Below are 24,395 nucleotides of genomic sequence, written 5' to 3'. Positions count from 1 at the left end.
CCTTCCCCTCCATGCACTATCATGTGGAGTGGAAAGGAGAAAAGGCTGTCTCACTGACATGTCCAGAGCTCCCTACCTCAGGGCCTTTGCCTTTGCTGCTACCATCTGCCTGCTGCATTCTTCCCTCAGATGCCTGAGCAGCTGAACCCTCAGTTCCTTCAGGTCTGTGCCTAAATGTGGCTTTAGCAGAACAGCTTTCTTTGACTACCTGTAAGAACAGTAATTCCTCCCTCTCTCTCTCTCCCTAATATTTTATCCTGCTTTATTTGTCTCACATAGCATTTACCATAACCTAGTGTATTTCATATTTTTTCTACTGCCTCTGACTTTCCTCCAGAATGGAACATTAAAGAGAAGGACTTTGTCCTTTTTTTTTATTATTATTGTCTCCCCAAAGCCTAGAATGGTGACTGGAAAGTAGCAGTCTGGAGCTGAAGAAATATCTGTGGAATGTATGATTAATGAATGAACAAATGAAAAGCCCTATGTGTTTGTGTGTTGGTATCTTTCTGTATACGTTTGGGATTGCAGTCCTATTTCTCTGGCCAAGGTATGGCTCTATTCTTAAACTGTGTTTGCCTGTGTTTTGGAACATATGAAGAATTCCCTGGGTCTGTGCATATGGGGCTTCTGCATATGAGCTTGGGTGTTTTCCTGCCTTTCTCTGTCTTCTAGTTGTGTATGGATGTGTCTGGACCACAGGCTGGTGGTAGAATCTGCGGAGGGAAGAGGAGCTGTGGCCGCTACACATCAACAGAGGGCACCAGAGAGCCACGCACCTACTTTCAGGGGCAGAAATTAAGAAAGCTTGGCGGGGAGTGTCAGAGACCCAGGAGATATGGGATCTGGGGGGAAAGAAGTGGGGACCTCTTTGGACCAACACATTACTGTAAAATTATGCAATTCCAGCAACTCCTTTGTCCATTCCCTAGGGTCCAGACCTCTGGCTCCCCGAGCAACCCTGTGAGCAGAAGTATCTGGTCAGGGGTGAGAAGAGGAGCTGGTTGCCAAACTGGGCCCTTAAGAAAGTGGAGATCCCTCCTGAATGCTCTCCTGATTCTCAGGAATTCCCTTCCTTCCGAGTCCTTCCATATCCCTACCCAAAAGATCTCAAACTCCAGCGTGCTTAGAGATCCTCTGGTGGCTGTCTTCTCCTCTGGCTTGCATTCAGGGAGGTGAGGCCAGGCCTTGGCCCTTCAAAGCCATCCAGTTGGCTACCTTCTCCTTCGGAATGGGTGGAAGGCTAAGATGAACAAAGGAAGGGTCAACTGTGCCTCTTCTAGGCTGCTAAGTCCTCCAACGCCTAGCTGTGCTCAACCTTGACTGAGTGAAGCCAAGGCAGAGCCTCAAGGCAGGTCCAAGAGGCAGCTCCCATTCTCCAGTTCTGGGTTTTGTAGGTGGGGAGAGGCAAGTATGCCCCTCCCCTATCCAAGCATTCATTAGTCAACTAAGAATTCTTAATTTGGGGAATCTAGGGGCTAGATTTTGGGTGTAGAATTTAAAAAGAAAGGTCTTTATGTTAATTTAACTCCCTGCCCCCCACCCCACTCTTACACACACGGAAACACACACACACACACACACACACACACACACTCCCCATCACATCCTCTGAGCTAGAGACTGATGTCCCTCAGCCCATGTTCCTCCTCCACTGCTTAGTTCCATAGCCCGCGACCAAGATTGCGTCTATAAATGGGAGGGGGTGGGGTGGCCAGGGATCCTGTCGTGCCTGCCCCAGAACCCACGACGGTCACATTTTTCACCCCCTTTTGCCTTTGCCCTCGATTCCTTTCTCTCTTTGCGCTCCTTCCATCTGAGTTCCAGCGAGGGGTGTGCGTGTGTGCGCGCGCGTTGGGGGGGCAGGGGGAGGGCTCGTGGAGGGAGGCGCCGTCGGAGGGAGAGTAGACGTCAGGCGGAGGGAGGGAGGGAGGCAGGCAGGCAGGGAGGCAGGGAGGGAGAGAGGGAAGGAAGAGAAGGGGAGAGAAAGGGGGAGCAAAGACCGAAAGAGACCCAGAGAGATACAGCTTGAGAGGAGAAATAATTAAAGGGGGAGGGCGACCAGGACGAGAAAAAGGACTGGGAGGAAAGAGAGATAAAGAGAATAGGAGGGCAGGGAAGTGAGTTTGTGCGCGTGAGTGTGCGCGCGCGCGTGTGTGTGTGCAGGGGCGGGCGCGGGCGGGCGGGGGGCGGGCTCCTGGGCTCCCCTCCTCCCCAGCCCGCTCCTCTGGCTTGCTCGCCAACTCCGGGCCCCAGCCGCGGGCGGGCGCACGGCGGGCGGACAGCATGCTGAGCCTCCTCGTCTGGATCCTCACTCTCTCCGATACTTTCTCCCAAGGTAAGGGCCCCCAGCCCGCCCCCGGACGCTCGGCTTTCCCCCGGGGCCGGGGCACTGCTCCCCAGGTGGGGGAGTGCTGGGGTGCCCCGCGGCCGCGGCCAGTCCCCGGGTCCCGACGCCACGAGGCGGGGGCTCGGTCCGGGCGCAGAGCCCTGGGGGAGGGGGCGCGGAGTAACGGGGGGCTGGGGAGAATGAGTTTGCCGTTGATTTGCCCAAGTTGTTTCCTCTGGCTGCGCGGGAGAACAGAGCAATGGGGCCGCGAGGGCTGGAGGTCCGAGTAAAACGGGGAACCGAACGCTTTCTCTCTAGCTTCTGGCAGCCCTACCGACCCTCGCCCTCTGAGGCCGGGGTTCCGGACACCTCAGTCCAGCCTAAGGGCAAGGCTGGGAAGAGGGTGGGATTTCGGATTTTGGGCGAGGGGGTGAGCGAAAAGCTGGGTCCCACCTCCCGAAGATGTTGCTAAGGGGATCCCCCTACTCCAGCCCAGCCCCTCGGGGTTCTGAGTCTGAATCACGGCTCCAGACTGCCTGGGGCTGCCCCCTCTAGAGGAAGGGAGGGGTGTCTCGGCGCCTCTAATGGGGATTTGGAACCCCTGCCCACGGAGGCTCTGGGTGGAGAGTGGAGTTCCAAATACAGCTTCGGGCCCGCTTGATACAGAGGGGGGAACTCACAGGGGCGGGGGCAGAGGCGGTGGGGGGAGGGGGCTGACACTACTTGGGCTCAGGAAAGTGTTGCTGTCTGGGGCTTATTTGGAACTGGCAGGGGAGAGGCTGGGAGGTGAGGGAGGTGGTTGAGAGAGATGAGGATGTCAGTGTATCCTGGGCAGGGCTGGGGTTGGGGGAGGGAAGAGGGCTGAGGGAACCAAGGGTCTAGACTGCAGCAGGGACTGGGGTCTGTGGGAGTTGGTTCTTGCCTCCCAGGTCTGACTCTAAGGAAGACTGAATCCTGCTGAATTCCTTCCCTCCCCCAAAATGGAGCTGACACACAGAAATTGACACACAAACACCGTAAAACACTCACAGACACTGAGACAGACTACTCACCTACTGAGAGAGAGACATCCCCACAAACATCCCCCACACTGAGACAGACACATATACACAAAGACACTGAGACATCTGAGGAAGACAGATTCCTCCCCCAGATCGGCACACACTCACGCATTCATCCACCCGAACGTTACAACTATACACAGTACATGTATGCAGGCGTTTACAAGGACAGGACACACGCTCTTACAGAAACCAACCCTCTAGCAAACAAAGAAACTTGAACAGACATTCATATGGGCAGACACCTATGGAGATGTACAGACTGCAGATGGAGGAGGTGGTCTCTTTTAGGGGGTGTCTGGGAATGAATCTGGGTAGAACAGCCTCAGGCATTATTGCCCTGCTTTCTGTTCCCTTCCTGCGTTTGTAGGTGGGGTGGTATGCTGGACCTTTCCTCTCCTTGTCAGGTCTCTTCCCAGTTCCGAAGGCAAAGCCTGGCTGAGTTGGTGGGGGCAGGTCTTGACTCATCTCTCCCCACAGGGCACCCATGCCAGCCCCCCAGCACACACTATGATATGGGAAGGGCACACATCTGTGGTGTGAGCCAAGAGTGGGAGGTGATGCTAGGGGAAAGGAGGAGGCCTGGCCCTGGGGTTGGCAGGCCAGGCCAGCCACTTGGCAGAAAGTTGGGAAGATGACTTAAGTTCTGACTTTGTTCAGCCAGGCTGTTGGTGTCGGGGAGGAAGGGGGTGGGCCATGGTGATGGTGGAGGAGGGTCATGTTGGTGGTGGAGGGGGCCCCTGGGTCAGTATTGGTCTATGTTGGGGGCAAGCTTATGTCTGCCCCTTTCTTACAGCCCTTACATGTCAGCAACATGGATACAAATGAGTGTTAGGGAACAAAAGCAGCAGTTAGCAAACAGGAGAGACATGTGGATTGAATTGGGGACAGAAAGAAGTGTGTGTTGTGTGCCTTTCTCTCTTTGGAAAGGAGCGAGTGGCTAGGGAATGCTGAGCTCCCACTTCTCTCCTCCAACAGGGGTGAAAGCAGGACCTGGTGAAAGTATCTGGGGTGGGGGGAGAGGATACCAGAGAAAAGAAAGGGAGAGACTAGACAGGAGGGGAGGGGAAATCACTAGTGAGTGTTGGGGGAAGCTTGGCAAGGGACTGGGGAGGAGGCAGAGAGGGAAGGAGTAGGGGTCTGGGGAGACTGGGACACACATGGGGATGGAGAGCTTGGCAGGACCCCCTTTCCTTAGCCTCCATCCTCAGAAAGGAGCTCTAGGTCAGGGACTGGGGCAGTGAGAGAGGAAACGGAGGGGGGCGCTACAAGAGGGAGGAGGGATGATGGTGGGAGAATAGGGATGGGGGAGTAGGTGTCAGCAGGAAGCCATAGAATTGAGGGGAGCAGAGAGGAGAGGGGAAGGGGAGATTCAGCCTAGGCTGAGAAATAAAAATCGCATTTTAAAGAATTTCAATGGGCTTCATCAATCTTCATTTTTCACTAAATAATTTTCTGTATCTTATCTAAATGAAAACCATTATCCTTCCCCCCGTTTCCATCATGCGCCAGCTCCACAGACTGATTGCGCCGAAAACTGAAATATTTATTCATTTTCTGGGAGATTTTTTCGCTCCCTAGTCTCGGGGAGGAGAAATTGAAAAAGAAAGATTATAGCTAATCAGAGCAATGTGGGATGACAGGCCGGCTCGGGGCGGGAGCTGGCTCCAGGGCGGGGATGGATGTGGGGGCAGGAGAAAAATAAGCCCATCCAGCCCCCAGAGCTCCCCCTGGCATTCCTGCCACAGCTTTTGAGGGGCGTAAAGGGTAAAGGGAGGAGGCCCGAGGGCCTCCTAAATTCCCGGGATTCAACTCCCTGAGTACAGCTGAATCCTGGCAGAGAACAGCAGGTCTGGAGAGTAGCTGGACTCTCCCCTCCCGGTGCTACACATAGACACATATACACACTTTACATGTCCCATTTCTGCCCAGAGCAGGGCACTGAGGTTGGGGAAGAGTCAGGGGAGACATGGCAGAAACCAGCACACTGGGTTCCTCTCCTTATTCTTGACTGGACTCCACTTTCTGCCTTCTACTCACTTAGACCCAAAGGGAGGGTGTGAACCAAGTACTCAGTGCCTCAGCCCTGGGCTCCAGAGCACCTGGTCAGGAGGAGGGGGAGGAGACATCCAGGCCTTCTCGCCTCTGCTCCTTCCCACAGCTGAGCGGTTGGTTGTTCTGGCTCTGCCTTTGGTGCTCCAGTGAGATGGGAGGAGGAAGCCCCACCTCTGCCCCCCTTACTCCTCTAGGACCTCTTTACATCCTTGCAGGGACTAAGTCTTAATTTCTTTTATCCTATAGTTTCTGGCACAGTGCTAAGCATGTGGTAAGTGCCCCTTAAATATCTGATCAATGGATTGATTTGATGAGCGTGCTGCAGTGCTGGAAAGAGGCAGCATTCAATGGCTATTAAATCACAGACTCGCATCCAGCTCCCACCTCCACCATCTGGTAGTTGTAAGCTTGAACAAGTCATGTACCTTTTCTGTGCCTCAGCATGCTCTTCCAGAAGTGACCTGATAGGGTCGTGGTGGCACTTGAATATGTTAATCCATGTAACGTGCATGGAACAGTGTCTGGCACAGCGAGAAGTGCTCAGTAAATGCTTGCTATCTTGACTTTGAGGTGAGACATAGATAGATAGGCAGTCGAGTTGTCTGCTCTTCCTTTTCTTCTCCTTATGATTCTTTGTGTTGTGTGTGTGTGTTTGTGTGTGTGTGTTTTCTAGCTCCAGCTCCCCAGATTCTTGGTCCTGGACTTCAGTAAGCGCCTTCTTTGAATCTCTCATGGAAAAAACTATGTTGTGGCAGACCCAGAAGGGGAAACTGACCCCCTCCTTGGAGACCTCAGAAAAGATCTGGGGAAGGGATTTGAGGAGAGAGAGCAAAAGTGGAAGAGGTTGGCACTTGAGTGAGAAGGAACCAGAGCTCTTGTGTGAAATGAGGAGGGACACTAGCCCCGAGGTGGCAGCATTTCAGAGTCTGGAAATAATATGGATCATTTATTGAGCCCTGTGTTAACTACTTCATATGCATTATCTAATTTAATCCATGCTACAGCCCCCTGAGATTGGCTGTGTAAATTATCCCCATTTCATGGATGAGAAACTGAGATTTATTTATTTATTTTTTTAGATAGGGTCTTGCTCTGCTGCCCAGGCTAGGGTGCAGTGGTGTGATTATGGCTCACTGCAGCCTCCTCCTAGGCTCAAGCCATCCTCCTACCTCAGCCTCCTAAGTAGCTAGGACCACACACACCTGGCTAATTTTTTTTTTCTTTTGGAGAGATGGGTCTTGCTAGGTTGCACAAGCTAGTCTCAAACTCCAAGGCTCAAGCGCTCCTTACACCTCGGCCTCCCAAATGCTGGGATTATAGGTGTGAGCCACTGTACCTGGCCAAGAAACTGAGGTTTAGATACATTAAGTATCTTATTGGTAGTTGTAGGAACCAGCGGATCCCACGGCCTGCACCCTTCTCCTTTGCCAGATCCTACATGCCAGCAGAGACTGATGCTGGGCTGGGACAGGGATTTTCCTGGTCCATAGCAGAATGAAAACTAGGAAGAAAAGGGAGTGAGTATTTCATAAAGGTAAACTCATTCAACTTTAAAAAACGATCCTTTATTCTGAGATTCTGTCCTACATTTTGTGGTGTTAAATTGTTTTTCTTTGATGATATGATAAATCTAGTAAATGACTTTTTTCAAGGACTTGGCAAATAAAAAGGTTTGTTTCTAATATTAAACACAGCCTTACAGGTCCATGAACTACAAATTTGGGAATTACTCTTGTTCCATGCAAGGCTGACTCCTGGAGAGGCCCAGAGCCATACAGAGGCAAAAGAAGCACAGAGAAGGGGTCTAGGGGATAATCCTGAGACCAGGATCTCCCCAAGTGTCAGCTTCCAAATTTATCTAGTCCCTGGTAGTCTGGTAGGATTGGAGGCTAGGGTCTTAGATGGCTTGTTTTAACCCACCTGGGGAGGCTTTCAACCCTCCTTTTTAGCCTGTGCCCTGGGGAACTGCCTGGCTTAGGTGGTGAAAAGTGATTGTAGGAGGTGAACTCCATACCAAAGCATCAAAATTACCTTTTATTGAATTCCTACAGTGTGCTTTTCAGGTTAATGTTACTCACATTTTATAGTTAAAGAAACCACAGTTGAGTTTAAGTAACTTGCTTAAGGGCATACCTGAGGTGTTAGATCCCAGATTCAACCGCTCTTTTGTCTCCCTACTAAGTGCCATGAGTGTGCCTCAACCTGCCTAAAAGAGCCACACCCTGCCTCTCTTAGAGTTAAGGCAGCTGTGGAAGGACAGGAGAGAAGCCTAGGCCTTTTTTCCTCTCCTAGTGCCTCACTCAGCTCAGCCCCCTTCCCTAGTTCTCAGCCCAGAAATTCCAAGGCCACATCTATCTCCCTGCCTTGCTTTGATGATCATTTGTGAAGCAAAACTTAGATGTCAGGATACATGTTTTAATCAGTGGGGCTGGGACCAGTAAATAATGCCCCTGTGAGAAGGAGGTTTGGAAAACCTCAATCCTTTTCCTCCCACGTTTAGAGTCTTTTATCTTTGTACATGTATGGTGCTTGCCAATTTTAGCAACTTTTTGCATGTCCCGTTTGATAGAGTGATAAACTCATCCTATGATGTAGGCAGGATAGTTGTTTCTCCATTTAATACATGAAAAAACAGAGACCTAGAGAAGTTAAATAAATTGCAAAGGGGTGGCAGTTGGTATGGAGTGGAGGGATAGGGACAAATTCCTTGATCTCCCCAATTTCTGAGAGATGTTTCCATCCGAGGCTAGAGACATTTCTCTTCATATGTCCAGAGATGAGAAAGCTATGCCCCTTCCCGACCTACCAGTTCCTGTCTGGTTTCTTCCCAGGGCCTCTGGACCAGTTTACTTGGCAATCTCCTGGAGGGTTCTTTGACCTGGAAAAGGATGGGGGTGTGGGGGTGGGTTGTCAGCAGTAGAGGAGAAAGAGGCTGTCATGTCCTTGATCCTCAAATGTGAAACCAGGGAGGAGGAAGAGGCAATTTCAGAAATCAGGAAAAATAGTGGGCTCTCTCAGAGTGGGGGAGAAAGCTGTTCACTTTTGTGAAGGGCAATTTTGTATTTTGCATATATTAGTAACTAATTCAATACTGACAATAATTGTTGAAGTTAGGTGTTATCCCCATTTTACAGAAGGACAAACAGGGATCCAAAGAAGTTAAGCAGATTGTCCAAGATGATCCAGCTAGTAAGTGACAGAGCCAGAACTAGGACCCAAGCAGGGAAGTTGGGGTGGGGGCTGAGGATAATTCCTAGAAGGAAGACTGCACACCTACCTATTCTGCATTACTGCTGCATGCAAGCGTGTGGATGCAATCTCACTGCATGCATATGCATATGTATTCACACATGCCTTCATAGTGCAGCTATACATGCACCCACTTCTTATCCCCATCCCCATACACATCTGGACAGATATCTCTCATCTTTACCCAAGCCCTTTCAGTCACCAGAGCACTAGTGTGCATCAGTAGTACATTTTTGTGAGTCATTTTTCTTCTAGCCATAGCAGCCCTCCTGTGTCTTTAAAGGCACTACTTTTTGCCTTGCCTTGCATGCTCTGCATCCTCTCTGATAGATGCACAAACTGTGAGGTTACGAAAGTTGAGAAAGAAGCTTGGGGTTCCTCATTCTATAACACTGGTCCCTCTCCATTCTGTAGCTCCAGCTCTTATACTTTCCCACGTCTGATTGTCAGACAATGCAAACCTAATTAAGTTCTTGGAGCATCCAGGATAAAAGCTGCTCTAGCTCCCAGACACCACTGAAGTATGACACTTTTCTTTCTTCTTTCTATCCCACTTACTCTCCCTCTATCAGCTGACTCCAAGCTCCCAGCTTGTCCTTCCCTCCATGTTTAATTTATTCAGCCACTTTTATTAACCTCTGTTGTCTCCAGGGGCTGCAGTCCTCATCCCTCTCTGCCCTCCTTGAGCCCATTTAACAAAATAGGGATCGTCTTGAAATAAATGAGCCTTGCAGCCAGTCAACCTCCTCAGGATTAAGGGTCTTAAATCCAGGGGTAGAAATCTCCAGAACTCTCTAGCAAATTCCATTAGTTTCCCAGGAGAGAATGCTGCCGCTTCATTCCTTTTGCGGTCTGGCTCTAGAAGGTGATGGGAGACTCACCCAGAATGCTGTGGGTCTTGGGTTTTGAGGCAGGGAAGGGATAACAGGAACCTGAGTGTCTGGAGGTGTACTCTGTGCCCAGCAGGTTTATCCCAGGAAGCTGTCCCATCCTAGGCCCGCTTCGGAATCGACTAGGCCGTTAGATGCCTTTTCTCTCTGCCCCTTCTTTCCTTCTGAGGCAGTCTGAGGAATATATCCTCACTGAAAGATGTGTGGAAAGAGGAAGGACTTTTGTTCCTTCATTCAGTGGAAGAGAATTGTGTGCTTACTGTGTGCTGGGCTCCAGTGTTGCAAAGTGAATAATGTACTAGATCTCTGCCCTTGAAGGTCTCACTTTGTGATTTCAGTGCAAATTACTTAATCTCAGTAGGCCTCAGTTTTCTCTTTCACCAAATCGGGAGAATTATTTTTTTAATCAACTGTACATTATTATATGCAAAACATACTGGTAGGCATTATGTGGACCAAAAAATATGACAGCAGATGGTCCTTCCCTTTTAAGAAACTAAGATATACATACATGAAGACCGCTGGTGGTGCAAGGTGTGGAGTCATTGGTGCTGTGATAGCAGTCCAGAGAAGGGAGTTTGCTGTGGGCTGAAGTGACCAGGAAGGGCTCCGTGGAGGAAGTGGGGCCCAAGGATGGACAGGACATGGATGTGGCAGGAAGAGGGAGAGCCTTACCAGACGGGCCAGACTTCCTGAACCAAAATGTTGCTGCTGGGATGTGTAGCGGACACTGAGGCCAGTTGGACTGAGGATTTGGGTTGGTTTGGGAGAAATAGATGAGATGATCCAGAACGGTAGAATGGGGACAGACCAGAGGAGGCTTGGAAAAGCCAGGCCAAAGGCTTCTTAAAAAGACTCCCCTGTAAGAACTAGGGAGCCATGGATTTCTGTTTTTTAAGCAGACAAAGAGTGTGTTAAAAACAGGTATAATCCCCATCTCATTTCTCACCAAAGCCTCCCCTCCTCTTAAACACCTCTTCTACTGGAGATGCTATGGAAATTTGTAACCTCTCCAATTAAAAACATGAAAAAAAACAGATAACCAAGGTTTGGCCAGGCAGAAGTGAGCAGAAAACCATAGAGAAATACCAGCTCTGCCTTGGGAAGTCTCAGATCTGTGACTTGAGCCAGAGAGACTTTGGAAGGATGAGGAAATCTTTTCCTCCGAGAATCCTTCAGTATAAGATAAAGATGCCTGGAGGCAGAGTTCAACAGCAATAACTGCGAGGAGAGCTCTGCAGCATGACTCTGAGGCCAGGCTCTTTGTTACCTGTCCCCCGCAAGCTTGGGCCATGTCTACACTGCCCAGAGTCAAGGGGAGCCATCTGGTTCCATCAGAGGGCCCATCCGAGTTTAGTCCCTTCAGGGTCAATTCTGGGCCATTTCCACTGGTCTGTGGCCTTAGATACATGTGCATTTAGGAGCTGAGCCTAAAGATTCTTAAAACCTCTGCTAGGAAGTGAGCTCTGGTTTTTCAAATGGAGTCCTTTGAAGAGGGTCCCACCAGGGGAGGTGAGAGCATGTGTTCAACTTACAGCATTGTTTTTTTAAATGGCTGTGCTGGGCCCAGGCCTGAGAATGAAAAGGTGGGTGAGATTTAGTCCCTGTTCTTGAGGCACTCTCAGTATGGTGTGGGAGATGGATGTATAAACACATATTGACAATTTTATAAGATAAAGGTTGTGAGAGAGGTATGTGAAAAATGCTGAAGCCTAACTGTCCAGCGAGGGGGAGCGGAGCAGGGAGCAGGGGCGGGGAGGGGGCCACAGATGTGAGGCTCAGGGGCTGCGGGGCCTCTGGAATGCGGTGCCACGAGATATCCAAGCTCTGGACAATCCCCGATTGTACCCCCTGCTCCGGATGGAAGGAGCGGAGGAATCCGAAGGAGTGAACCCTGGTCCCTCCCAAGGATTATGATTTCCAGGAACAAAGGCAGTTTATATAAAGCACACTTCCCCCAAACCGAATCTCCCAACCTCGTGTGTCCAGTTCCGTACTCTCCACCCCCGACTCCCACCCAACAGAGCTGATTTCTAAATTAACTTTGTCCTTGTAATCAGGACAAAGTTAGCTGAGTTTTTATTATTATTATTATTTTTCCTCCTCCTTCCCGAATTCTCCCAGGAACAGCCCGGGGCCGTGCTCGCTCCATTACCCAGCATTGTCAAGCCATGAGGTGCTTTTAACTGCTTCTTCCCATTCGATTCGCTTAACTGGGAGGTTATTAAAAGGAAAGGAGCAGAGATGGGCAGGCAGGGCAGAGGAAGAGAGAACACAGTAGAGAGAGAAGGCATTTCAAAGGAGCAGAAACCCAAGGCTAGGCAGGCTGGCAGAATGAAGCCTCTGAGAGAAGTTGAAGTTTTCATCTGGACTCCCGAGTCATCCAGAAGGACATTTCATTCAGACAGTGGGACTCCTGGGTTTTAATCCAAAACCTTGAGGAACTGACTTGCTCCTCTTTGTCTCAATCCTCCCCACCACTCCCCACTCTCCCTGGAAATCTACCAGCTTGACACTGTGGGATGGGATGGGGGACTCCCAGAGGTCCCACACTCCCCTTGATGCCCGACCCTCCCACACACACACTCGTGGCTGGCTGTGCTGCCAGCGCCAGAACCGTCCAGCATTCACCCTCCGGGCAGCTACATTGTGGCTGATGTTGGATCCCAGACTGACGTGCCTATCACACAGCACACATCTGGGAAGTCTCCCTTCACCAGGCAGTGGGCGAAGTGAGAATGCAAACTCATTTTAATGTCAGTTTGAGCCAAATATAATTAGAAAGGAAAATCTCTGACTTTGCAAAAAAAAAAAATCTAATGCATTTCAAAGCCAAGTTGAAATGACTTCTGGATTATCTGCACCGCTGCCACTCTCCATTTATGCAGAAAATCGAGAGGGGAGCCTGTAAAGTCTGTGCCTGAGGGATTTAGTTTGTGCGCATTGCCTTCGGTTTCATGCCAGGGTCATGTTTTAAGACTGGCCTTTTTCAACACAACCCGGTTCCTGGAATTGGGAAGCACCTAGAGTGACCTCCTCACCAGGGGGCCTGTGGCAGCCTCTTTCTCAGAGGGGCTGCTCCTGTGTGATCATGACCAAGTCACTTACTTGGAGCCTCAGTTTTCTCATCTATAAAATGCAAATGATTGCCGGGCGCGGTGGCTCACGCTTGTAATCCCAGCACTTTGGGAGGCCGAGGCGGGCGGATCACGAGGTCAGGAGATCGAGACCACGGTGAAACCCCGTCTCTACTAAAAATACAAAAAATTAGCCGGGCGCGGTGGCGGGCGCCTGTAGTCCCAGCTACTCGGAGAGGCTGAGGCGGGAGAATGGCGTGAACCCGGGAGGCGGAGCTTGCAGTGAGCCGAGATTGCGCCACTGCACTCCAGCCTGGGTGACAGAGCGAGACTCCGTCTCAAAAAAAAAAAAAAAAAAAAAAAAAAAAATGCAAATGATTACGTCTATCTTCTAGGGTTGTTGTGAGGATTGAATGAGAGAATCTATATTAAGGAACAGTATCTGGAATACAATAAGTACTCAATAAATTATAGTTATTATTAATATTGCACAGTCCTTGCTTTTTACAGTTCAGTCCAAGGCAGATCTTGAAAAAACAGACAATAGAAATGAGAGATGAACAAAGAATAGGCCAAATACAGATCAGACTGTTAACTGGGCCAAGGAGGGTGACCAGTGATGTAGGTAATCCTTGAGCTCTGTTTTCTAGGGTTCAGTGCAGTGGGAGCTTTGGGAGGCAGCACGGTGTAATGGAAAACACTCTGGTTTAGAATTAGGTCTGTGTCTTGGATCTGGAAACTGAATGCCATTTTGCCCTTTGCGAGTCTCAGTCTCCTTATCTGTAAAACAGAGTGATAGCATCCACTTTCCTTTTTTTGTAAGTCCTGGAAAAGCACTCTCAGGACAGTGTACAGTAAGCTTAACCATCATTTTAAACCCTGTCTTTCTGCCAGGCACGGCGGCTCACACCTGTAATCCTGGTACTTTGGGAGGTCTAGGTGGGTAGATCACTTTACATCAGGTGTTTGAGACCAGCCTGGCCAACATAGTGAAACCCCGTCTCTATTAAAAATACAAAAATTAGCCAGGCATGGTGATGTGCGCCTGTAGTCCCAGCTACTCTGGAGGCTGAGATGGGAGGATCACTTGAACCCAGGAGGCAGAGGTTGCAGTGAGTGGAGATGGTGCCACTGCACTTCAGCCTGGGCCACAGAGCAAGACTCTGTCTCAAAAATAAATAAGTTAATTTAAAAAACCCGTTTCTTTCCAGGTTTCAACCCAGTATGTTGGAGCAATGATTCTCAAACTTTAACATGCTTACAAAACATCTGGGGATCTTGTTAAAATGCAGATTGTGACTCACAAAGTCTGGGGTCAGATGGAAGTTCTGTATTTGCACCAAGCTCTCGGGTGATGCTGATGCTGCTTGTCCTAGGACCACACCTTGAGGTGTTAGGGGATGCTTTCCTTGGGGAAATAGATCTTCAACGTTCTAATGAGAATCAAAAGAAAATAGAATTCATTTAACTGAATTCGGTTTTCAGCCAGCTTAGTTGTATAACAGCCCTGATAGATCATTGATTTGGGAGCGTTGATATGTTTGTTTTCAGGAAGCAGCTGGTGGGACAAGAGAGTGCACAGAGCTTGCCAGCACGCCCATCCTTAGCCCCAAGATTGTACTATCTAAGCCCCTCCCTGCCACCTCACTAGCTCCATGCCACCCCACCCCACCCTGCCAAGTCTTCACTCAGGCTGCCAGCTGTGGAGTTGAAAAGCAACCTGCTGGTGTGCTGGTGGAAACTCACCCATATCGGAGCCAGTCATTTCCACTTTTTTTTTTTTTAAATGAAAAAAGTCCTCATAATTCATCTCTCAATGGGAGATGTGGGGGAAAGCATTTTGACAGAGCTTCTGGTCTGGGCCTTGACCCTGCTGGCTTTGGCTTAAAAACTGGGTCATGGGCAAGTTGTGTGATTTGGGAAGGAAGGTAGGTCATAGACTTAATTGGATGCATGATTTGGGGGAGCAGTGGGGAACTGTCTCTGGGCAGGTCAGCATCTCACACTCACACAGACCTCATAATTGTTCAACCCACATGATGAGCAAACTCACTCTCTCCCTCCCTTCTCTGTGTGCAGAACCCCAGGCTGTAGAGGGAGATCCACAGGCCAGAGGAGAGAGACTGCCTGCCTTCAGGGTTTCCCTGGTTTTGTGAGAGAAGCCTGGTCCTTATACATAGGGAATCCTGTCCACTGGGGGAAACAGGAACTCCCATTAATTTTCCTTCACCTGCTCTTCTCCCCCAGAAAATCAACACACATTTAGCTATCTGCAAGTGTGAATGAGAACACAGGCAAAGTATGGATGGGGTGAGATCAATAGATTGGGCTTCTTGGAACGCAGAACCTGCGATGAGAAATGAAAGTGGAGTGACGATTCCTTAAGAACCTCAAAATGGACTCTCAAAATGTCTCTCTTTAGGTTGGACTAATTTGAACCAACCCAGAGACATCAATGTTTGTCCTTTTTCTGAAGAGAAAGGAATTCATTAGTACTCTCTGCTCACTCACTTTCATTTCAAATACTCTCTGGCAAGCAGGAAGTTCTTCTTTGTGTCTAACTTGAACCTTCTCTGCTCCTGCATGGAAATTGTCTAATTAGGTATTGTAACTGAACACGTGTCCAGTCTTCTCTATGTCTGGATAAATAACATTTTCCACAACAGGTTTATTTTCTCATACTTCAAGGCAAAGCTCCTTGTAATAGAGAAGCAAGCCCAGAGAGGTCATAGGCAAGACTGCCTCCTGGGCCCCACGTGAGCCCGAGAAGTTTATCTTGTTAGGGGTCAGATTTGCTTTCCAGCAAACCACCAAGGCTGTCCTCCTACAGTATCCCCAGCCAGTACCAGGAGAACGGTGTTCACAAGAACCTGGCTGAATCACTGTGCCCTTACCTGTCTAGTGTCCCCTTCTCAGCCGCTCAGAGCAGCTGGGGGCTAGAGGACTCTGGTGTCCTTCCCATCATTTCTAGCCGATGGCCTGAGGGACCCTCCTCCTCTCTCCATGGGAGCCAGGCTGAGAGCAGTGCTGGCATCTGCTGCTGAAGCCAGCATGTAGGAAAGTGGGCATGGGGGTGATGGCAGAGGTGGGCCTGCCTCACAGCCAGGGCCAGTTTTAGCTTAGGAGCAGGAATGTTTTCCTCTTGGAATCACTCAGCGGTGTCCTTGCCCCGCCTTGCCAGGGTGTATCTCAAGAGATAGCAGTGTAAGCAGAGAGAGGAGGGCATGGGATCTGTGGGATGGGGTGCCTGCCTTTGGGGATCTCCTAGTCTGATGAAGGAGTGTGGGCATTTTCCTGGGATACTGAACCATGTAAGTGCAAACTCAACTGTAAACTTGAACTTGAGGCAGGAGACATGGTTTCTGTTACCAGTTAGCTAATTATAATGGGGGGACATGGGTTCCCATCTTCACCAGTGTATAAACACCTATAAAGATCATTTAAATAAGGGAAGATTTTGGACCCTGTTGTGCATCTGCACAGAAGAGGATAGAAAGAGACACTGGAGCTGGGTCATCAGTGAGGGAAGTTTCCTCAGAAGGGGTGGAGGGAAGGGAACCTGGGCCCAGGTGGAAGGAGGACACCAGGTGGAGCCCATGAGAGAAGTGAAGACGATTCTTATAGGGGGGCTCATAGAAAGGGGTGGGGGTGGGGCCCGGAGGAGGTCACCCAGCGAGGGCTATGTGGGCTGAAGGGTCTGGAGGCTGAGAGCTGCGGTATGGCTTTGTCAAATGTGGTCCCTGCAACATTCACACTGGCCAGGTGACATGCTTTCCATACACACAGGCAGAGCCCCCCGACACCTCAGGAGAGGACTGGGGTGGAATGTAAGTCCTCTGAAGAAGAAGAGCTCCTGTGTCTGGGGGGAGAGTGCAGCATGGGCAGCCTGTCCTGGAGTTAAACCGGGCTTCAGCTTGGAGCCTGCCTGTGGGCAGCCTGGGTTTGCTTGAGGGTAGTGCACCCTTCAAGGGCAGGAGGGTAGGACAACCATGGCCCGGAGTCCTGGAAGTGCAGCTGGCCCTGCGGCTGGCCATCCACCAGCAGCCCCCGTGTCCTGGCTTCTCTCTGCCCCTGAGCCGGATGCTCCCCGGCTCCTGCTGTCCTTCCCTGTCTGTTGGTCTGTCACTCGGCAGGAGTGAAGTGCGCCCTGCTCCTGGAGCATTTGGAGCTTGATAATTTGTGGATTATAGCTAACTCTCGATAAAGATTCCCCTAATTGCTTGGCTCACCTCAGGTTCTATCATCAAAGCAAAGCCGGGAGGCCCCCCTCTCGCCCTCCTTTTCTTTTTATTATCTCTTAATTAATCATTCTGGCTTTCACACTTAGCAGATAATTACAGTCTCCTGGGCACGCAGCTCATTTTCATAACCTCCTGCTCCAAGCCGGCAGCTAGGGGGGTGGGGAGGAAGAGGGAGAGAAGGAAGGGGAAAGTGGGAAGAGACATGTTGGAGGAAGGGGGGGGCGCAGTGAGAAGAAAGGGACACTTGGGGTGGTAAGGCAGCCTGGGAGCCAGGACCCCTGGGCTGCCCAGCAGGCCCCAGGGGTCTCTGCCAGAAGGCAGGAGGCTGTGCGCCCTGGGGAGGCCTCACCTGGTCCACAATGCTGGCTGCTGGCACAGGCTTTATCCCCTGAGCTCCTCTGACCTGCCCTAGGGGTACAGCAGGAGATGTGTACAGGTTGGTGGCCAGAAAGCTTAGTGAAGAGCAGGAGATGGTCCCCAGTGAGGTTCAGTCAACCGTGTGCTGGGAAGTCGAGAATCGCTGTGGTAGGGAAAGGAAGGGCAGGGCCACCATCACAACAGGACCTGGACCCTGGCCTGGGAACTCTTCTGTTTCGGGGGAGCAGGACACCTATCCTGAGGCTTGAGCCCCTGGAAATGACCAGGGAAGGATCACTCAGTAGTAGGATCAGACGAAGAGGGAAAGGGCTCACCTTTACTCGGCACCATGTGGGAGCTGCGCCAGGTGTTTCACAGTGTGCTCATCATGCCCGTTTTAGAGATGAAGAAAACCGTGGCTCAGAGAGAGCCAGTCATTTGTTCAAGTCACAACAAATTAAATGCAGGTCTGTCTGGTTAGTTGTAAAGGTCATGTTCGTACCACCCAATGGCCCTGTCTCCATGGGGTCAGAGCACAGGACAGGATGTAATGGAAAAAGGGAGGGAGGGGACACCATTCCTGCTGGGCCCTCCCCTCTGGACCCAGCAGACGGTCAGCTCTGCTGTCACCTCGGGGCTTTCCTTGGGCTTTCATCCCAGAGATAAACAGAAAGGACACCCGTCCAGATGATGAATCGAGAGGCCCAAGAGACAGAAATCTTTGCCCGTGAGTTGGACACAGAGTTGGACCAGGGGACCCTAATCTCTAGTGTGTCTCATGTCTGTCCCTCATTCCTGTTCCTCAGCAGTTCTTTGTGGCCCAAGCTTCTTCAGGTCCCCGAGAAGCGGATGGGGGACATGGAAAAGTCCTTCTTTCCCTGGACATATCGAATTTTCTTTCATGACCCTAGTCCAGTGTGCCTGGTTTTTAGAATTAAATGAGTTGGATCCTACTTCTTTGCCATTAACTAGCAGTGAGACCTTGCAATATAAACTTTGAGTCTCAGTTTCTTCATTGGTAAATGGGAGTCTTGAAAAGACTGGTGACAGTATATGCAAAACAGAGCCTCTGACCCATGATAGGTGCTTAACAAAAGGTGGCTGTTGTTACTGCTACCATTATTATTACCACCACACATGAAAGCACCTGGCTTAGAAGACAGCACATAAAGCAAGTTAGTTTCTTAAAAAGTTGGTGAGGGAGGGAGGGTCCTTTTGTTCTACTTCCTTGAAAAAGGAGGGAAGGCACAGAATTTCTACTTTGTGCTGCTTCTAGGGTGTGCTATTGAGAAAAGTCATGACAGCCTGTGCTGGTATAATTCTTCTTTCCACAAATAAATTGCCTGTTCAAGCTGGGGCTGCCTCTGGCTGAAAGCTCATTGGCACCCAGCTCCAAGCAAGGCTGATCTTGCCTCTGCCACCTGCCAGACCTCAGATTGCCCACCTCAAGCCTGTGTGCCAAAGGGTTAAACATATCGAGTTAAACATAAAAGGGTTAAACATATCACATGGCTTGCAACTTCTGACTCAGCTTCTGGTTTCCTGGGCATTACAATAGGAACATCTATATTCAGGAGGCAGTATGGAAAGAGCACTGGATTGCAGGTCTAGATGTGGATTTTAGCCTCATTTGTGCCTCTACTGGAGAGACCTTACTCAGTGACCTGGGCCTGTTTTCTTATCATAAAATGAGAAGGTTAATTTCCAAGCTTCTTTCTGGCTGCACAGTTTTCCAACTCCTTCTCATCCAGTGAGAGTTCATGAAAAGGACTGGCTCTTCCCAAATGAGGCCCTGGATCTCTCTGATTTGGTTTATGAGCCAAGGCCAGAGGTACTGATTTCAGAGGGCCAGAGCAGGGGTATCCCAGGAGCAGCGTTTGCTCAGGAACCAGGGTGGAAGCAAACATTTCATGCATCTTCAGATCTGGTCTGAACTTGGGGTAAGGAGAGCAGGAGTCTCCACCACACACACACACACACACACACACACACACACACACACACCACACAGTCCTGAGAATGTCACACACATGCATACACACACACACACACACACACACACACACACACACACACACTGTTCTTAGAATGTTCCAGCCTGCCCTGGAAGGTGGGGACCTGGACCAAGGGTGTGTGTGCTTGTGTATGCATGTTGATAAGAGTTTCTCCCTGAAGAAACATGCTCTGGCTTTGCCCTGAACTTTAGCTTTGGTCTATGAAAAGGTTTTGCAGAATCTTGTGGGAACATAAACATTCGGCAGATTTCTTTCCCTGAAAGCTATTTCTTCTCTTTTTCTGGGAACTTTTGCCAGCAAGATCAAGGGCCCTCCACCCTTCCCTCCTCCCTCCCCTTTGCCTGAGACACCCAACCCCCTTTCTCCTCCTCTCCAAAATGAAAACAAAGTTAACTGGTGTGTACTGGGAATCATTTCAGAGCAAACTGGGCCAGAAGAAAGGAGTAAAGCAACTAGCTCTCCAAAGAGGAGAAATTATAAGAAGGGAAGGGAGGAGAGAGAGAGAGAAAATAAACCAATGGCATCAGTGGTGAAAAGTGAATTCCAGACATTTAAAATTCTTTTGGTTTTAATCATCTCAGAGGCTGACCAGAGCTGAGCTGTGGGGGAAGGGAAAAAATGAAAACCAGGGCCCTCTACTTGGAGCGGGCTGGAATCTCAGACTGTCTGCAAAGACCGACAGCCTTCCTATGCAAGCTGCTCACTCTTCTCAGCCCAGGCCCTCTTGACCTCCCCTGTCTGATTGCAGATGGTTTACCACCTCCGGAGAGCCCATCCTGACTAACCCTCTCTTTTTATCTCACTTTACACTCGGTTTTCAAGCACTGACCTTTCAGTTTTCCAACCGGATTGCAAGTTCCCCAAGGCCCTGGATTATGTTTTGTTAAAAGCAAAACTAACAAACGACAAACCAAAGCCTCTTTCATAATTATGCCTCTTCCCCTGCATGAGGGTTGGACCCTCGGAGAAGCCCCACGGCCTCTTCCTCATCTGTAAAATGGGCTGAAGAGCTGAGCCCAGCCTTGAAGAGACTCCAGAAGGAACCGGGAGCTGGGAGGAGCCTGGCGGCTGGTGCCTCCTCTGTGCTGTGCTCTATTGGGCACTTCAGGATTCTCTCAAGGCTGCCCTGTGGGAGGGGTTGGAGGCATTTCGCTGAGGCCTAGGGGAGGTAGAGGGTCTTATTGTCCCCTCTCTCAGGGGTAGGGCTGGTTGGCACTGGGCGAAGCTCCTGGACACAGGTGGCTGGGAGATGGGATGGGGGATTCCAGGTTCTTTCCTTCCCCGGGCCACGGTGGGTTTTAAGGTGAAGGAGGGAACCAGGAAATCTTGCCAGCTGTGGAGAGGTGATCGGTGGGAGGCCCAGAGGGCAGCAGTGGGGGAAGGAGCCTGGAGGGGAAGCAGGAGGCCAGGCAGTGGCCACGAGGACGTAGTTACACACAGAAGCCTCCTTTCCCTGGACTGGGTCCCCTCTGTGCTCAGCATCTTTCTTCTTTCTGAGCTCCCTCCCCCAGCTCTTCCCCCTCAATGTTGAGCTCTCAGTTTCTTTCTCCATCTGGAGGCAGCTCTCTTCATTCTCATGACCACCAGCTGTTTCTCCCACTTTCCCCCTCCCACTTTCCCTCAAACTTTGATTCCTGGGCCTTTGGACTTCGGTCTGTTTTTCATAGTGTATCTCCCACCTCCTGCTTCCCTTCTCCAATAAGATTAAAAAATGTAGAGCTTGAGGGTGGATTAGAGTTGACCTTAGAATGGGAGTCAGGTGACCTGGATTTTAATCTCGACTCTTCTTATTGGACTGCTTTCTCTTGGGCAAGACATGTGCTTTTTTGGGGCCTCGGTTTATTCAGTAGTAAAATGAGGAGCTCCATAAATGATGCCTGAGGCCTCAAAAATGCCTTTCACCTTCTGGAAAAAAGAGCAAGATCTGGAGTTCAGACTGCTCAGATTCAAGGACCTGTCACCTCCTACCCATGTGACCTTGTGCAAGTCACTTCACCTCTTTGTAGGAGAACAGTGACATCTGCTTCATGGAGTGATGATAAAGACTGCATTAAATAACCTGCATAGAATGTGCGGCTTGGTACCATGCTGTAAGCCAGTGGTATAAGTTAGCTCTTACTCTTAAATCCTAACCTTTTTTGGTGTGGTGTAATAAAAAGAGTCCTGGATTTGTAATCAGGGACTGAGTTCACATTCCATTTTCCTTTCCAATTGTCTGTGTGACCTTGTGCAAGTCTGTTTCCCTAACACTTTATAACATGGAATTCGTAAGTCCTGTTTTGCCCCTCACTGGGAGTTGTGAATATAAGTTAACGTAAAGTCTATAGGGGCAAGGGCCTTCTTTGTCTCAGCCTCCCATTACCCGCCTAGTGCATGGGCACTCAGGAAATGTGAGATAAATGATAATTAGTGTAAGACACTAATCTATGAACAAAGAAACTGAGGCCCAGAATGGGGAAATGACTTGCTTAAGCTGGACACAGGTAACCCTTTGTGGTGGGGGCTGTTCTGTACATTGGAGGATGTTTAGCTGCATTCCTGGCCTCTACCTACTGGAAACCAGTAGCACCCCAGTCTCCAGGTGTGACAATTTAAAATGTCTTCAGACATTTCCAGATGTCACCTGGGAAGTAAAATTGCTCCAAGTGAGAACCACTGAGCTAAGCAGAGGAAAAGCTAGAACTGGAAATGAAGTCTTCTGACTCCCCTTCCATAGCTTTTTCTAAAATGCCACACTGTTTTCCATTTGTCCCTTTACCCCATAGCCCATAAAATTAAGAGAGAGAGGTTTATGTTGTTAAGGATGAAGTAAAGTATTTTGTCCTCTAGCCCATTTCAGAGATAATTATTTTCCACATAAGCTGCGACTGACCTGTCTGTCCTGGGTTAGGGCTAAGGAAGGAGGCAGGTGGCAAAGAGAGTCACGTGGGCAGTCCACTAAGCAGAGTGGATGGAGGACCTGACTTCCCCTAGAAGCATCTCATGTTTGTGATGAGGATTGCTGGACAATCTACCACATCTCTACCCCGAGCAGATAAAAGCAGACTCCTTGTGATGCCAGACAGAACTGTTTTGGGTTTCAGGTGCCTACGGCTCCCCGTTTCTTCTCACTTTGCATACCTCACCCCATGCCCCACAGTAGTTCTGAGACGACCTGGGGCATCTTAGAGTACAGTTTGAAAATTACAGATTTATTCCAACCCTTGAATGTTACAAATGCAAACCAAGACTCAGAGGGTAAGTGACTCGCTGCCCCACAGCAGTGACCACAGCCGCAAGTTCCACCTTAGTCCCCTGCCCTTGCTCCACAACCAAGGTATGTGTACACCTCCCGCCAACTAGAAAACTGCCACTTCATCTAGGCTGTCTCCACAGACCTCCCTGCCTCCCCTACCGTTCCCCACTGCACAGATCAAAAAGTCCTTTCTGGGGTGGGGGTGGGGGTGGTGACTTAAGGAGCTTACTGTCCATTAATTGCTGGAGGAAGGTGGTGGTCCCTGGAGGATTTTAGGTGACACTGCTCCTGGGACTGTCAGCAGATCCCCCACCTTCCCCAGAGATGCCCTTGTTTTTCGACCTCTGCCCCCATCCCTCCTAAGGGGCCTATTCTTGCTGTCATGGCAACCAGGGGATTAGGACCAGCTTGGAAGCCCAAAGATATGGGAGAGGCTTAGTAAGAAGGCAGGTGGAAGGAGGAAATGAGAGAATGAGGTGATGATAAAAAAAACAGAGCTAGGTGGGGGAAGTGGAGGGCAACGAGGAAGGTAAAGGGAAGGGGGAGATGAGAGAGACCTCACTAGAGTAAGAGAGAAAAAGGAGGGAGGAGGGGGAGGGAAGAGAGAGAGAGAGAGAGAAACCTCAACTTTTATTTAAAATCAGAGAGCAGTTGTAAGCCTGGAGTTGTTGCCATGGCAACAGCAAAGAAAAGAAGATAGAGAGCTTGTGAAGCCGTGAAAACCCAATAGGGGTAAATGTTTAAAGCCAGGAACAAAAACCATTCAGAGATAATTAAGGCCACAGGTTCCATACTCCTGCCCATTGTCCGGGACTCGGCCTGAGATCCTAGTCACCTTCCCATCTTGCCTTCTTCTCCCACCCTTTACTCCTTCCCCTCACTCACAAGGATTTCAAAGCAGCAGCCAGGGAACACCCGACCACCCTCCCTGTCATCTTCTTTCCTTTAGTGAGGGACTGACCTGCTTACTCTGGTCCCAGTTCCTTAGACCGACACTGGGCGAGCTTTCTCTCCTTCACTATTAAGAGAAATATAGTCTTTATTGGGGGGGGGCGAGGGGGAAGGAGGTTTTAGTCAGATAAATGGAAGAACTTCTTGACGCTGAGTTACTAGATGGATAACTAAGTTGTGGACTTTTCTTTCCTTCCTTGGATACGACAGGCAAGGCCCACCTCTGTGTTAACTGAGGCCCTCCAGATCTCTGAATTTCTGGGATTCTTGGGGTCTTCCTCAGAAGGGGAGGTGCGTTCTCCTCCTTCCGGTGCTTTACTGGGACTATTTAACTGTGTTTAATGCTACCACTAATTCCTCTTTGAATGCTTCTTAGGATTTTTCCAGCAGGCTTAATCTTCCCAAGCCTCAGGATGGCCGCAAGCTAAGCTGATATTTTGGGGGTTAGGTGTACTCTGAAGAAATTCTTTTTTAGTGCTAAAGTACTCTTTTCTTTTTTAAATGAGTTTCATAAAATCACCTTACTTCTACCCCAGACATCACAACAGCTGGCTGGCCCCTCACCCCATCTCCTTAGGGAAATAATCTTTTGAGTCCTGCCATACCTTCAGTGTCTCCTAAGAAACTATGAATATCAGAGAGGGCTGTGATGTCCTTTTCTTCCTCTCATCTCTGATGCAATTCTGAACTGGGGGGCAAAATAGCTAAGTAGGAAGGGTCCTGTTCTGCACCTGCAGCACTCCGCATTCCTGCCCGCTGTTATCACCCACCTCTAGTCCCTTCCTGCAGATACTCTCAATGTTATCCTCAGACTAAGCCAGACCATTGGAGAGTTGGGAACCAAGATGGAATGGTTTTGGCCCCTTGAAGAATTGCTTTTACTGAACTGAGCATTTGGTGCTGTGCCACCAGCCCTCACTGGGGAATGCTTTAAG

The 24,395-nt window shown here is 49.8% G+C and overlaps 1 protein-coding gene across 2 annotated transcripts in view; it reads left to right on the top strand.

The window, feature by feature from the left end:
• The first annotated feature begins 2,206 nt into the window (after positions 1–2,206).
• The window catches only part of KIRREL1 (kirre like nephrin family adhesion molecule 1), a 102,619-nt gene continuing 80,430 nt past the window's right edge, over positions 2,207–24,395 (top strand). For both annotated transcript variants that reach the window (XM_030824158.1, XM_003258647.4), the window contains exon 1: positions 2,207–2,338. In XM_030824158.1, the coding sequence (XP_030680018.1) occupies positions 2,287–2,338 (52 nt within the window). In that variant the 5' untranslated portion in view covers positions 2,207–2,286. The remainder of the gene's footprint in view (positions 2,339–24,395) is intronic.

This window comes from Nomascus leucogenys, chromosome 12 (assembly GCF_006542625.1).
Source record: "Nomascus leucogenys isolate Asia chromosome 12, Asia_NLE_v1, whole genome shotgun sequence".
Lineage (NCBI taxonomy): Eukaryota > Metazoa > Chordata > Mammalia > Primates > Hylobatidae > Nomascus > Nomascus leucogenys.
This window is presented reverse-complemented; position numbering and strand designations above follow the sequence as displayed.